Source organism: Phodopus roborovskii, unplaced genomic scaffold, assembly GCF_943737965.1.
Source record: "Phodopus roborovskii unplaced genomic scaffold, PHOROB, whole genome shotgun sequence".
In the NCBI taxonomy this organism is placed as follows: Eukaryota; Metazoa; Chordata; class Mammalia; order Rodentia; family Cricetidae; genus Phodopus; species Phodopus roborovskii.
This window is the reverse complement of record NW_026126434.1, coordinates 7,929,583-7,943,773: the sequence shown is the minus strand read 5'-3', so window position 1 is coordinate 7,943,773 and position 14,191 is coordinate 7,929,583. Positions and strand designations below refer to the sequence as shown.

The 14,191-nt window shown below is 48.6% G+C and overlaps 1 protein-coding gene across 1 annotated transcript; it reads left to right on the top strand.

Annotated features, from left to right (window-relative positions):
- The first annotated feature begins 8,105 nt into the window (after positions 1 to 8,105).
- Positions 8,106 to 10,057, top strand: Ddit4 (DNA damage inducible transcript 4). Its single transcript, XM_051186740.1, has 3 exons — positions 8,106 to 8,268; positions 8,396 to 8,651; positions 8,923 to 10,057. The coding sequence occupies exons 2-3, from the start codon at positions 8,456 to 8,458 to the stop codon at positions 9,414 to 9,416; spliced, it is 690 nt and encodes a 229-aa protein (XP_051042697.1). The 5' UTR covers positions 8,106 to 8,268; positions 8,396 to 8,455; the 3' UTR covers positions 9,417 to 10,057.
- Positions 10,058 to 14,191: the final 4,134 nt, after the last annotated feature.

Genomic DNA, 14,191 nt, shown 5'->3' with positions numbered 1-14,191 from the left:
TCGAACTCGCAGAGATCCACCTGCCTCTGCCTCTGCCTCTGGAGTGCTGAAATTAAAGGCATGTGCCACCACCGCTCAGCTTGAGATTGCTTTTTAAATCAAAATTCAACTGTGGTTCCTGGGGGGGGGGGTCTGTGCCAAGGTCTGTCCCTTTGAGGTTTACAGATAGGACAACTGGAGCTGGGAAGACCCCCCTTCTCCCACACCGCGTATTTAGGGGGACATCAGCGCTTTGGTGGGATGGAGGGTAGAGGTGGATCCCAAAGGGGTGATGTAGGACAGAGTTACTATCACTTCTGGAACTAAGGGTATCTGGTCAAGGGAAACCTCTTGGGTGGTAGCCTGCTTTCTCACCATTTTAGTCAGAACAGCAGTGTCCAGACCCTGCTGAATTCTGAAAAAGGAAAAACCTGACCAGAGAGCACAAAGGCCAAGCCCAGAGGTGTGCTAAGTCAACAACTCCATGGGACTATTCATTCCAGCTGTTCTGCCCCCCCCCCAGGCCTCCCCTCTGTCTTTTGATATTTGGGGCCCAGCATCCAGGACTTGTCTAGAATTGTGGTTCCAATCTGCTGACTGTGCAAACTTAGGCAAGTCACTCCACTAGCTGAAATCCCATTTTCTTTTCTGTAAAGTGACAACGATAAACTCAAACTCTGCTTACACAAGATACACAAATATTGGGGGATGGTGTGTGTGGTCAACCTCTACAGTTCACCTTGTCTTTTTTGGAAGAGGTGTCTTGATAATCTGGAGTTGCCAATTAGCCTAGACTGGCTGGTCAGAGCCCTAGGGGTCTACCTGCCTCTACCTTCCCAGCACTGGGATGACAAATTCATGCCATTGTGCCTGGCTTTTTATGTAGGTCTGGAGGTTGACCCCAGGTTGTCCTGCTTGTGGGCCAAGAACTCTCTTGACCAAGCCATCTTTCCAGCCACATACTAATTATTTTAATTACATATATATAAACACCACCATTGGCTGCTAAAGCCATTGGAGATAAAGACAGACTTTGAGCTGAGCCTGGTTGCACACCCTGTAGCTCAGCACTTGGGAAGCAGAGGCAAGAGGATTATCTAGAGTTTGAGCCCAGCCTGATCTATATAGCAAACTCCAGAATAGCTAATCATCTAATAACAAGATCTATCTCAAAAATCAAAACCTGAAAAAAGGAGATGTTGGAGAGATGGACCAGCCATTAGGAGCACTTGCTCTTTCTCTGGAGATCTGAGTTCAGGTGCTGGCATTCATGAGGGGCCCTGCTCACATTTTGGGGATCCAGCAATGTTGCTGGCTACCAGACTTCCAGACTTCTCAGGTCTTTGCTTACATGTATATAGATACACATAACACACAAAATTTTTTCCTTTTTTTTTTTTTTTTTTTTTTTTTTTTTTTTTTTTTTTTTAAAACAGGTTTTCTCTGTTTAGGTCCAGCCATCCTGAAACTCACTCTGTAGACCAGGCTGGCTGGCCTAGAACCTAGAGATTTGCCTGCCTCTACCTCCGGAGTGTTGCAGTGACACAGTTAAAGACTGTGTCATCACTGCCCAGCTACACACATGATTTTTAAAATAAATAAAATGAATCTTTTTTTAAAAAGGGGAGAAATGAGCTTGTTCTGTTGTCCAGACAGGTGGTGATCTTAATTCTGGCTACCAGAGTGGTCCCATTTCTGATGGCTTTGTTTTTTTCCCATTCACCTTCTCTAGATTGAGGAGCAAACCCTGCTGTCCACTTTGAGTTCAAGGCCAGCCTAAACTACATGAGAAAAGAAGAGCAAAAACCAGGCTAGTGAGATAACTTTGCAGGTAAGGTGCCTTCCACCAACCCTGCGAACCTGAGTTTGATTCTAGGGACCCACATGATGGAAAGAGACAACCAACTCCAGAAAGCTGTCCATTGATCTCTACATACTAATGCGCGCGCGCGCGCACACACACACACACACACACACACACACACACACACACACACAAGATTTAAGCAGAGCTTACATAATGTAGCCAGTAAAGTTTATTGCTTATATTAACATAGTTCAACTATATAACAGAACACAATGTTGTACCACTTATAACAAAATCATATTATGCCTCTTGAGATCTATGCCAGGGGTATACCCAGAACAACTTCCATCATCCTTAGCACCCAAACAGCCTTGAAATCAGGGTTGCACTCCTGTTCCATTACTGCACAGGCCCTCCACTGGCTTCAGGAAATGGAGAACTATTTAGCCCATCTTTAGGGACTAACTAGGGAAGGGACTGCCTAGTCCTCCCCAACTCTCATTTTCTGTCTTCATCTGTCTGTGGACAGACCCAGAATGGAAGAGGGGTCCTACAAAGTTGGCAGAAAGTTGGGTAATGACAGCCATGCGGATGGGCGGGTGAAGGAGAACAGAGAATCTGTCCTGGAGCTCCAAGCCTAGCTGGGTCCCTAAGGTGATTGATTCCTCCCCTCCAACTTGATGGGAAGTGAAAAGATGGGTGTGCTGCTCCAGGGCTGACAGGCTGTCTGGGTCTCTGCTTCTGCTGGAATAGTCTGGCAGAATCTTGAACCTACCCTCCCAGCTCTCAAGATCTCTCTGGCCCTCAACAGGGGCAGTTTATCAAGCCAGCCCTTTGTGGGGTTTCCATCGCTTCTGCCCTGTCCCCAGAGGAAATGACATCTTGTGAAACTCAGGACCCTAGCAGAATTGGCCATCTGTGAGCTCACTGTTGTCACATGTAGGCCTTGTCTTTGCAGCTGTATGCCCTTACCCACCCCTGGCACAGCACCCTGCCCACACAGAGAGGCTTAGATTAGCTGAGACGCCAGCCTAGTCTCCATCCCAGGCCCTCCCTGCCCTTCTTCTCCAGAGGTCAGCAGATATGGAGAGATGAGCACAAAATTGCCTGGAGTTGCTTGTACAAAAGACCCCATCTGGACCCACCCCATCTAAACAGAGTTTGGAGAGAGGTGCACTTATATGTAACAAGCCACCCTACACACACACACACACACACACACACACACACACACACACACACGCAAAATCTCTTTTGTTGTTTTTGTGCGTGGTGCTGGGATTGAGCCCAGAACTTTGTGCATGCTAAGCACATGTTGTATTTCTGAGCTACACCCCCAACCCCTAATTCCAATATTTAATCAGATTCAAATGCCCCTTGGGGATGGAAGGGTAATGCGCTCTCTGGGCATGGGGTGTAGAAGGGCACTATGCCTTTTCCTACGGGTGTCCTTTCTAGATAAGATTTTAAAAGCTGCTTTCAAAAGCTCTACTATATTGTATTGTCAGTATTTCCATTTCAAAAAGCAGCTTCATTTGCAAAAAGCCTCCCACTGAGTTTTTAACACTCCCCTAGAACAATCAAAATCCTACTTGAAGTCTTGTGTTGTGAGCTGTCAACAGCTTTTCACAACCCTCCAGTGGGCCAGGTGCATCTACAATCTTGCTATTCTGACCAAGCTGTTTGTTGTTGTTTTAAGCAAACGAGCCAGAGTAGTCTTTGGGAACACATTTGCAGGCTTATTGTCTCCACCTCCTGTTACCACTCCACCCTGTCCCTCACCACTGGGATGCACTCTGTTCTCTCACCACCTCCACTTAGTGTATCCCCCAAAGTTTCCAGAGGGTTGAGGAAGCCACTACCAGCACAGGAGTAGAAACAACCCAGCTGATCTTCAGGGATTTTCATCTTGAATTCTGGGGTTCCCAGACTCACACTCCCACCCCAAGATCTGGTTTAACTTCCCAAACCCGACTGGGGCGACTTGCCAGATTGAGGCCCTGGGAACTGGTGCTCAGGACCGGCGCCGCCGCCTGAGAGGGAGGGGCAGGTGGCCAGGAAGGAGGGGCAGGTGACCAGAAGGGAGTGCTCACAGCCTTTAAATTGCAGGCTCTGGTGGGTCCCACGGGAATAGAGCACAACCGAGGGTGAGGCACCTATTCTACATGGCCATGGCTCTGGCCCCAGAGACTGGGGCGTGGGACCTGATTGCCAACTCCAGACTTCACCCAAGATGTTACCCTAACCCACCCCCAATTGGAAGTTAGCCACCTCTCCACTAGGGCCACGTTGCACACTGTGCATATGAGAATTGTCTCCTGGAGCAAGACCCCTTACCGACACATGCAAAGGACGACTTGGATGGGAATGACATTTCTATAGCCAGGCAAAGAGGCCCCCTCCTTGCCTTCACCTGACAGAGATCATACTCTTTGGAGGTGTTTTGCAGATAGTGATGGATTGGTACCTGTCTCCATTGGAGCTATAGAGATGTTTGGAAACAAGTGGAGGAGGTAGTTGCACAACATTTTGAATGTACTATTTGTTCACCTTGAAACGATTAGTTTTAGATAAGACTCACCTCAATTTTTAAAAACGCTTTTTTTTTTGGAGGGATATGCTAGTGGTAAGAGTGCCTACCTAGCATATGTGAGGCCATGGGATCCATTCCCAGCCCCAACATAAAGAAAGAAATAAAATACTGCCAAGTATTTTGAGGTACTTAAAGGGAAAACGCTGCTTTTAGAGAGTCCCTAGATCAGCTCTAAGCGTTCGGGTGATTGGCTGCCTGTTGCCTAGGGATGCTGCTCCAGCTGGAAGAACTGGGCTGTCCTTGAGTGGTGTTCCCATCCCCCCACCCGAGGTAGGGGAATATTCTGCTTTGTGCCCAGCTTGAGTTGCAAAGAGCTAGAAAGGTAGCATGGAAGTCCTCTGAAGAGTCCCTCTACACGTCCAGTCCGATCCTGGGATTCCAGTTATAACTGGTGTGATTCTGGGAATGCTGTCTTTTTTGTTTCATCTAGCTGAGGCAGGGGAATTTCTTGGGATTCTTCTGTGGGCCTAGCGCAGTGCTGGCTGAAGAGTATTAAGATGGGAAGAACACTGTCCTCAAGTTTTAGGTGGGAGACTGAAAATGAGGAGAAACCTAAGGGTTGGGCTGGGGGTGCAGGAGAAACATGTCCAGGCAAGCCCATCTCACCAGAAGCCAGGGCACTGGGGGGAGGGAGGGGTGAAGGCTAAATACAAAGTTATGGCCTCTGGTGGGTCCTGATTCAGAAGCTAGCAGATAGAGGAGAGGTCACTCTAGTTCCCCAGAGGAACCAATGTTCAGGAAACCCCCCATTCTAGGTTCAAATGTTCTCTTAGGTAGTGATGGGTCCTGTCCTCTGTCACATTAAGTAGGTGTCTACTTCAGGCCTCTGTCAGGCCTCCTTGTAGGGGCATCTGTTTATCCACTCTCTCCTAGTTTGAAAAACATCACCAGGGGTAGGTTCCTAGTCCTTCTTCATCACTTTGTAAAATGTGAGACTTATTACTGGTATTAGGGTTCAATGCAAGAACACTTGCCTAACATGTGTTAAGTCCTGACTTCAACCCTGTCTCAAAATAAATAGATAGATAAGTAAAATTAAAAAAAAAAAAAAACAAGGTCTTGAATTCACTGTGTAGCCTAGTATGAACAAATAAGGCCTTGCACCTTATTTGTGTGGGATGGAACCTGAGAATTTCATGCCACTTTACATTGTCAACCAATATCCCAGCCTCTGGATAGAGTTCTTTTTGAAAAAATAACAATAACAAAAACTCCACAGAATTATTCAGTGCCTATGAACAGTGCCCTTTCCCATTTGAGGGAAGCAGTTTTATTAACAGAAAGATTCACTGATTGAGGCTGTCGTTGTGGCTTATTCAGAATGCTTGCCTAGTATACACACAAAACACTGGGTTCAATCTGATCCACAGTACAGCACAAACCAGGCTTCATGATGCACGCCTGTAATCCCAGTACTTGGGGAAATTCAAGAGGTCATATCAAGTTCTAGGCCAGTCTTGGATATATGAGACCCTGCTTCAAAATATAATAGAGACACCAAATTGGAAAAAAAAAAAAAGTGCTTATATAGTCCATGATGGTGTCTGTTGGATGAGTGGGTGAATTCTAGTGAACCCCTTTCCAAAGTGGTCAAGGATTCTTTTGTTTATTAATACTTACTTCAAATAAAAACTATTTGGGGGGAATATTTTTCTGAAGTACTTTTCTATCAAAAAATGTAAAAAAAGAGAAGAGGGAGGAAAGGGAGGCTGGAGATGTGTCCTACTGGCAGAGCTGTACCTAGCCTGAAGCAAGCATGAAAAAAAAAAAAAAGAAAGAAAAGGAAAGGAAAGAAAAGGTCCATAGTCTATCTGCAATGGGCTCAGCCTAGGAGGAAGAATGGATGCAGGGCTGGTCAATTGATTTATTTCTCCTTTCTCCCTGGCAGTGGGAAGATTCACTCACACAGGACACAGGCCCCCAACTCCTCCCCCCCACCAAAGGCATTACAAGATGATGTCACCCTCTTCTGCAAGAACCATTTCATTTCAACACCCCATCCGATGTCTCCTAGCAAGTGGAAGATCTAAATGTCAGGACAGAAAGCTAGCGATTAGGCCTGGGGGCCCTGGAGGCAAACATAGTCCTTAATTCTGCAGCTGTCTTTAACTGTGTCTCCTAACTGTGTGTGTGGGGGTGGTGGTAAGGATGGCCATAAAAGTGTTCTAAAAAGGGGTTCTCCCACCTGTAAAATGAGAGAGTGTAGGAGACCTTGGACTCTGGTCCTTTTGCAGTTATAAGACCTGGCTATTCTAAAAGTCAGGCTTTTAATTTTAATTTTTAAAATATTGGTGTTAGGAGGAGCTATGCTACATAGTTCATGCCTTTAATTCCAGCACTTGGGAGGCAAAGGCAGACAAATCCCTATGAGTTCAAGGCCAACTTGGTCTATATAGTAAGTTCCAGGCCGGTCAACTGGTGAGAATGTCAAAAAAATAAAATTAGGGAGTGGGAGGTGGGGCTGCAAAGGACAGTGGCCTGACTTCCCTGGCAAGTGTCATGTGTCACATGCAAACCTGCCCTGTAGCAATTCGATACTCGCCTGTCTGATCTGGTTTAGTTCCTGCCCGCCGGGCCTGAGTGTCTGATGTAAGTTTGGTTTTTCTTCCATCAGGGTCCCGGTGTTCTGCACTGATAAAGGTTAAAAAAAAAAAAAAAAAAGTCTGGTCCCGCTGAATCTCCTCCCACCCTAAGCAATCACTATTAGCCCTCGAGCATTGCTGCCAGGCCAGATTTCCTGTTGCCTCGCCTGAATGATGAAACCCCTGATGGCTATTGCACTCGGGCTTTTACAAATATCTCGGTCCTGGGTTCCATTGAACTGAGTCTTTAACACAAAGCTTAAGAGGGATTCTAGGACCCGGCGGACGCCAGGGTCTCTGCGGCAGCCAGCTGGAGAAGCACTGGCCCGGCAGTGTTCGGTCCCGAAGTCCTGTGGGTGGGTCATTGTGTAGGTTTGATGTGAATCCTTGTTCCCCTGGTCGAAGATCAAGCGCTGTTGAATCCGAGTCCGTGAACTCTAAGCCCTACCCAAACCCCCTGCTTGGGGACAACCTCACACGGGAGAGCACTGATGTCCTCATAAACCCCATCCCCCGGAGCTGTAGAGTAACAGGAAGACTGATGGGGTACCTGGGGGCCGCCAGACCCTGAGTTGCCTTGTCTTTGGACCTATCACCAAAAGTACATCGTGTGTCGCCAGCAGAGACAGCGCGGTATCCATGCTCGCTGGACAGTGGGGTAACATCTGCTGCCCCGCCACGGTCCCACGGGGGATCCACTTGTGTGCCCGGTACTGCCCTTGGCTCTTGGACTTCCAGATTCTGGGGTTACCTGTCTCCCCTGTTCATCGCCGCTCCAGGTCCCCTAACCCTCCGTCCCAGAGCAGCCACAGGCTGTCCCCTCCCCCAGCAACGCGACCCTATAATAAACAAGTCTTTCCTTAATCCTCCCCTGCCGCGAGCGCCCTCAGGGACCTTGGCAGCTGCTGAAAGCCGCCTCCGTTCCCTTCCAGAAAGGGGGTGTGGCCGCGGCTAAGTGGCGGGGGGGGGGGATACGGCCGGGAGCGTTCTGGGGCTCCGTGGGGGCGGGGCCAGTCCGCTGTCACCAGGCAGGAGAGAACGTTGCGAACGTGAGCCCAGAACCCATAGGCTGTGGTGAGCCACACTCCCGGGTCTCGATTGGGCTGTAGCATGAAGGGGGAGTGGCCTCACCGCGAGAGCCCTTATAGGCTGCTGCGCGCTGGTGCTAGGGATCGCAGCGGGCAGGGGGAGGTGCGAGAGGGTTCTAAGGGACAGGCCCGGGCAGTGATCCGGGGTTGGCACCAGTTCGCTCACCCTTCGAGAGGCAGGGCGCGCTTGTCCACAGTCCTCGCTGACCGCGCTAGTTGGTGAGTGTCCTTCGCGGTTGTGCATATCTCGTCGGGGGCCGACCTCACTTGTTGGGGCTCTGGCACTCTCAGTCCTGTGCAACGCCGACACTGACGCGGGGTCCTTGTCGTCCCTCTTCTCTTACAGCGTCTTCTGCGCTCCCTCACCCGAACCTCAGCAGCCAGCGTCCTGGCGTCTGACCTCGCCATGCCTAGCCTTTGGGATCGTTTCTCGTCCACCTCTTCCACTTCGTCCTCGTCCGGAACTCCTGCCACTGTTCGGCCGCCACGCTCCGCCTGGGGGTCTGCGGCCCGAGAAGAGGGCCTTGACCGCTGCGCGAGCCTGGAGAGCTCGGACTGTGAGTCCCTGGACAGCAGCAACAGTGGCTTCGGACCGGAGGAAGGTGAGCAGTGAGCGGGTGCCGTACACCACTCCAGGGGCCCGGGGGACAAACCGAACTGTGATCAAAGCCACTTTGGCTTCCCACCCTAGCACGAGAACCAGATTACTCTGAGGTTAGAAGGCACGAGTGTGGGACGGAGAAACTGAGGCACGGAGTGGGAAGGAACGCTTTTTTGTTTGTTTGTTTGTTTGTTTGTTTTTTAATCAAAACTGCACCTCCCCAGCTCCTGTGGAAGCCTCTCTAATACCATCCCCTGTGTTCTCTATTCCAGATTCCTCATACCTGGATGGGGTGTCCCTGCCCGACTTTGAGCTGCTCAGCGACCCCGAGGATGAGCATCTGTGTGCCAACCTGATGCAGCTGCTGCAGGAGAGCCTGTCCCATGCGAGATTGGGCTCGCGGCGCCCTGCGCGCCTGCTGATGCCAAGCCAGCTGGTGAGCCAGGTGGGCAAGGAACTCCTGCGCCTGGCGTACAGCGAGCCGTGCGGCCTGCGGGGGGCACTGCTGGACGTCTGTGTGGAGCAAGGCAAGAGCTGCCACAGCGTGGCTCAGCTGGCCCTCGACCCCAGCCTAGTGCCCACCTTTCAGTTGACCCTGGTGCTGCGCCTGGATTCTCGCCTCTGGCCCAAGATCCAGGGGCTGTTGAGTTCTGCCAACTCTTCCTTGGTCCCTGGCTACAGCCAGTCCCTGACGCTGAGCACCGGCTTCAGAGTTATCAAGAAGAAACTCTACAGCTCCGAACAGCTGCTCATTGAAGAGTGTTGAACTTCGTCCTGGGGGGCTCGCAATTCCCCCAGAGTGGAGACAGAAAAGTTTTGTGGTGGAGACCTGCAGGCAAGGACTGATGCCTGTGTTAAAAAGCTGACAATAGCCACCTGAGGGTCGCAGGGCCAGGTGGGAGATGGGAGTATCAAGGAAGGTGGCTAGGTTGTGTGCAGATGGCTCCCTGCTGGGGCACATGCTCTTAGTACTGTAGCATGAAACAAAGGCTTAGGGGCCACACAGGCTTCCGGCTGGATGTGTATGTAGCATGTACCTTTTATATTATTATTATTATTATTACTGACAGTTACAACAACAGTAGTGTGGCAGAGCCAAAAGGGCAGCTGGTCTGCGCTGGCCTCTGCCGGGGTTGTGTGCTGAGGGAGGGGGGAGGTCTTGGAGATAGTTCATGTATCTCATGGTCTGAAAGGACCAAGTGTGTTTGTCGTTTGTTTTGTATCTTTTGTTTTTTGGGGGATGGGAGCTTCACTACTGACCTGTTTGAGGCAGCTATCTTTCAGCGTGAATGTAAGAGTAGGAAGGGGTGGATCTTTGACACTTGAAAAAGGTAACACCTGGAAGCTTTGTCCAGCCCATCCCCTGCCATGGACTGGAGGACTGAACTGTGAGGGGATAGGGCTGAGGGGGGGGGTGGGTGGGAGGGCTGGAACCCCTCCCCCAGAGGGGGTACCACCAGGGTCTTCCATCTAGAACTGTTTACATGAAGATACTCACGGTTCATGAATACACTTGATGTTCAAGTATTAAGACCTATGCAATATTTTTACTTTTCTAATAAATATGTTTGTTAAAACACTCGAGTCTCTTCAGTACCATGAATTAAAAAGGAGAGGGGTGGATGGTGCTGGTGGAAATGTTTTATCAGATTCTAGGGGTCACTTGTGTATTCCCTGACCCTTCCTGGACTACCTGCCAACCTGGTAACAGGTATGTGGACTGTGCTATCAGGGCCAAGAACCCTGGCTCCCTCAGCTCTGCTTGCTGGAGTTGCTAGGGAAACATGCTGGAAAGCACCCGAAAGTGAGGGATGATGAAAGTGAGGGATGAGTCAGACCTCCCTGGAAGGCAGAGTCTCCATAAGGAGGGTAACCTGGCTCTCCAGATGAGAAGGCTGGGTCACAGCCCTCTGAGCCTAAGGCCCTTAACTACGAGGAAAGTCTGGGTTGATTTGGTGACTGTCAGGAGTATGACTACCTCTAGGTATAAAAAGGTTAAGGAAAAGGACAATTGAGCTAAAAGCTCTCCCTAAAGAAGGAACCTAAGCTCAGGAGATACGGCCTAGGCAGGAGCAGAATCTCGAATACACACAACAGCAGAGGGATGACCAGGGTGACCCCTGACTTTACCAGAGAAGAGGCCGAATCAGACAAGGGGCTGGATGTGAGTTCCTTATCAGAAATGTTGGAGTTGGGCCAAGAAGGCCAAGGCCTTTCTCACTTCTCGCTGACTCCAGGGTCCACCCACACCAACTGGCTTTGGAGAGTTATTGCTTTCTTTGTTCCTCTTCCTTATTGCAGACGGGCTTTGTGGACCCAAGACTGGAAAGTGGTTCTTTACTTCTCATCCTTTGGAGGGCATAGTTAAAACATCCCTCGGGCTGGCTATGGAACTCAGAGTGGAGTGCTTGCCCAGCATGTAAAAGACCCTAGATTTGATCTCTACCTCTCCCACAAACCACAGAGGAAAACCAGATCCCTCCACTGAGTTGAAGAAACAGACCAAAAGTATGTGTTTTCCTCAGGGATTCCATCCAAGGCCTGACCTTTGGGGTAGCCAAGGAGACCCATATATCTTTCATAGAACCTGCAGGGCTTATTCCCCAAAATGAATGAACCTGGATTAGAAGCCAGTTGTGGCAGTCACTGTACACCTGGAATCCCAGCACTTGGGAGGCAAAGGCAGGAGGATTGCCATAAATTCAAAGTCTGATTTACATAGTGAGTTTGAGGAGAGTTTGGGCTATTTAGTGAGTTGTAGACTTGCTTGGGCTACATAATGAGTTTGAGACCAGCTATAGCAACATAGATTCTATTTCTTTAAAATAAAGCAAGGAGAGAGAGACACAAAGACAGACATCAGACAGAGATAACAAAGAAAATGGTGCACAGTTTCAGGAAAGTCCTTACCTATCTTACTGTCCTTGGTAGCTGTCTTGGGAGGAGTGGACAGGGCAGGGCAGGGGTGTTCTGGAATATCTTACACATGGAGAATGGCCATCTCTTTGGACAAAGGCTGACCCATGATCAACCTGAGGGTACAGCTCAGCACTCCCTTTTAGCTGACAGACACTGTTTGAGAAACTCAGACTGCCATTGCTTGTACTTTTGTGTCCCTGGTCCCTAAGCAGCAGCAAGGAAAAATATGGCCAGCCCCTCCCCTGCCTTGGTATCTCAGGCCTGAGTGGGATGGTTCAGTAGCCCTTCCTTTCTGATGCTGGCAAAATGGAGGCAGGAGGAAGGACTGATTCCTAAGAACCTGTATGACTAAGATGCCTTCTTCTAAAACTCAGCTTAGCCCCAGGCTCTGATCTTTGTAGTGGCTTCTGCCAGGGATGTGGCCCCTCTCTCTGCCTTTCTTTAAAGCCCAGAGAAAAGTACAGCCTCCCCACCCCCATCTTTCACAATGACCATGTTGAAATCTTGGCAGTCCTAGATGTCATTGTATGTGCCTGCTCTGTGTCCCTCCAGCCCTGTGGGGTGCTCCTTGGTCCCTTCTGTGTATAGTGTCAGAGTCTTCAGCTACTCACTGTCCCTGGGCTCAGGGAACCTCCCAGCTTCAGCTTGGTGAGAAGAAAGGGGAAAAACACAGATTGTTAGTATGCCTACTATCTAGCTTTGGGAAATATTACAGATGAAAATCTTTTGTGCTGGGACTGCACCCAGGGCCTTAAACAGCTAGACAATTGCTCTACTAGCTGAGCCTAATTCTAGCCCCTTCAAGGCTTGAGGTCTTGGAGGAGGTCTTCTTGCCCTTTGTGGCTAGGGTCACATGATTTAGAATTGGTGAGATCTGGGTTCAGACCCTGACTCAGACATTTTGTAGCAGATAAACTAGAACAAGTCGCTTGATCTTTGTGATCTGTAAAGAGGCAATTGACTCTAAAGATGGTGTCACTGAAGGGCAAGTGTTCTTTCACAGGGATCCTCAGCTCTTTGCTCTTGCTTTCCTTCGACATCTTTACAGATGTCAATATTTTAAAAACAGCCTTAAAAAAGTACTGTGTTTGAAGGTGGGTGGCAGTGGCCTGTGCCTCCAATTCTAGCACTTGGGAGGCAGAGGCATATGGATCTCTGAATATGAGGTCAGTGTGGTCTACAGAGTGATTTCCAGGATAGCCAGGGCTACACAGAGAAACCCTGTATTATTATATTAAAAATATAATAATAGTAATAACAATAATAATAATACAGTGGTATAGTAACGTGTTGGCTTTTGTGATCTTTTGGTATTGGAGTCTTATTTACTTGCATATGGCTGTGATAAGACACTATGGCCAAAGCTGTAAGGAGTAAGGCTTTTCCACCCGCTGCCCGGTCTTGTCCCACCGCCGCGCCAGCCCCAATTAACACACAGAGACTCTGTATTTGATATAATTCTGTTGGCCAGGTACTAGTTTCTTATCGGCTAGCTCTGTCTTAAGTATTAACCCATTTCTATGTATTTCCATGTGGTCTTCTTACCGGGGAAAGGGGCCAGCGTCTCATCTCCCCAGTCTCTCCATCTTGACTCCTCCTTACTACTTCCCCTTTCCTCCTTGTCTCCTAGTCCCTCCTACCTTCCTTTCCTATTGGCCAACAGTGCTTTATTCATTAACCAGTATGAGAAACATATACAGAATGACATCTCCCATCACAAAGCAAGTTAGAAAGCATTTAGTTTGAGATTCACAGTTGCAGAGGTTTAGTGTATGACCATCATGGTGGGGTTGAGGGATAAAGCTCAATGATAAAGAATAATGCTTTGCATGTGTGAGGTCATAGGTCCAATTCCCAGTATGTTGGTTTGAATGAGAATGGCTCCCATAGGCTTACATATTGAATACTTGATCCCCACTTGGTAGAAGTTTTTAGGAAGGATTAGGAGGTATAGCCTTGTTAGAGGAGGTGTGTCACCTCCTACACCATTCCCAATTAGCTCTCTCTTTCTGCCTGTGCTTGTGTCTCAGGATGTAAACACTCAGTTACTGCTTCAATGCCATGCCTGTCTGCCTACTGCCATGTTCCCCACCATGACGACACACATCACTCATTCTAGCACTCAGGAGGAAGAGGCAGGCAGATCTCTGAGTTCAAGGCCAGCCTGGTCTACAGAGTGAGTTCAAGGAAGCCAGGACTACACAGAGAAACATGTCTTCAAAAAGAAAAAAAAGAAGGAAAGCAAAATTTTAATTCAGGCCTAAAGAGAAGAGCTAACTGTATAAAACTCTAAGAGGAAAACAACACAGGGGAAATTGTCCTGATCTTGGGTTGGTGGTTTTTGGCTTATTTATTTATTTATTTATTTATTTGTTTGTTTGTTTATTTATTTATGATCCAGTGAGTGGTCACTTACCCAAATGTATGTGCACCAAAATGATAAGACAAATTAGACTTGGCCACAACCTAATTGGCATCTACTTGAACGAGGCATAATGACACATTCCCCATACTTAGGAAGCAGAAGCAGGAGGATTTGAAATTCAAGGCCACCCTGGATTATTACATAGGCCCTGGTCCAGACTCAAAAAAAAAAAAAATGCTATGGATATAACTCAGTGT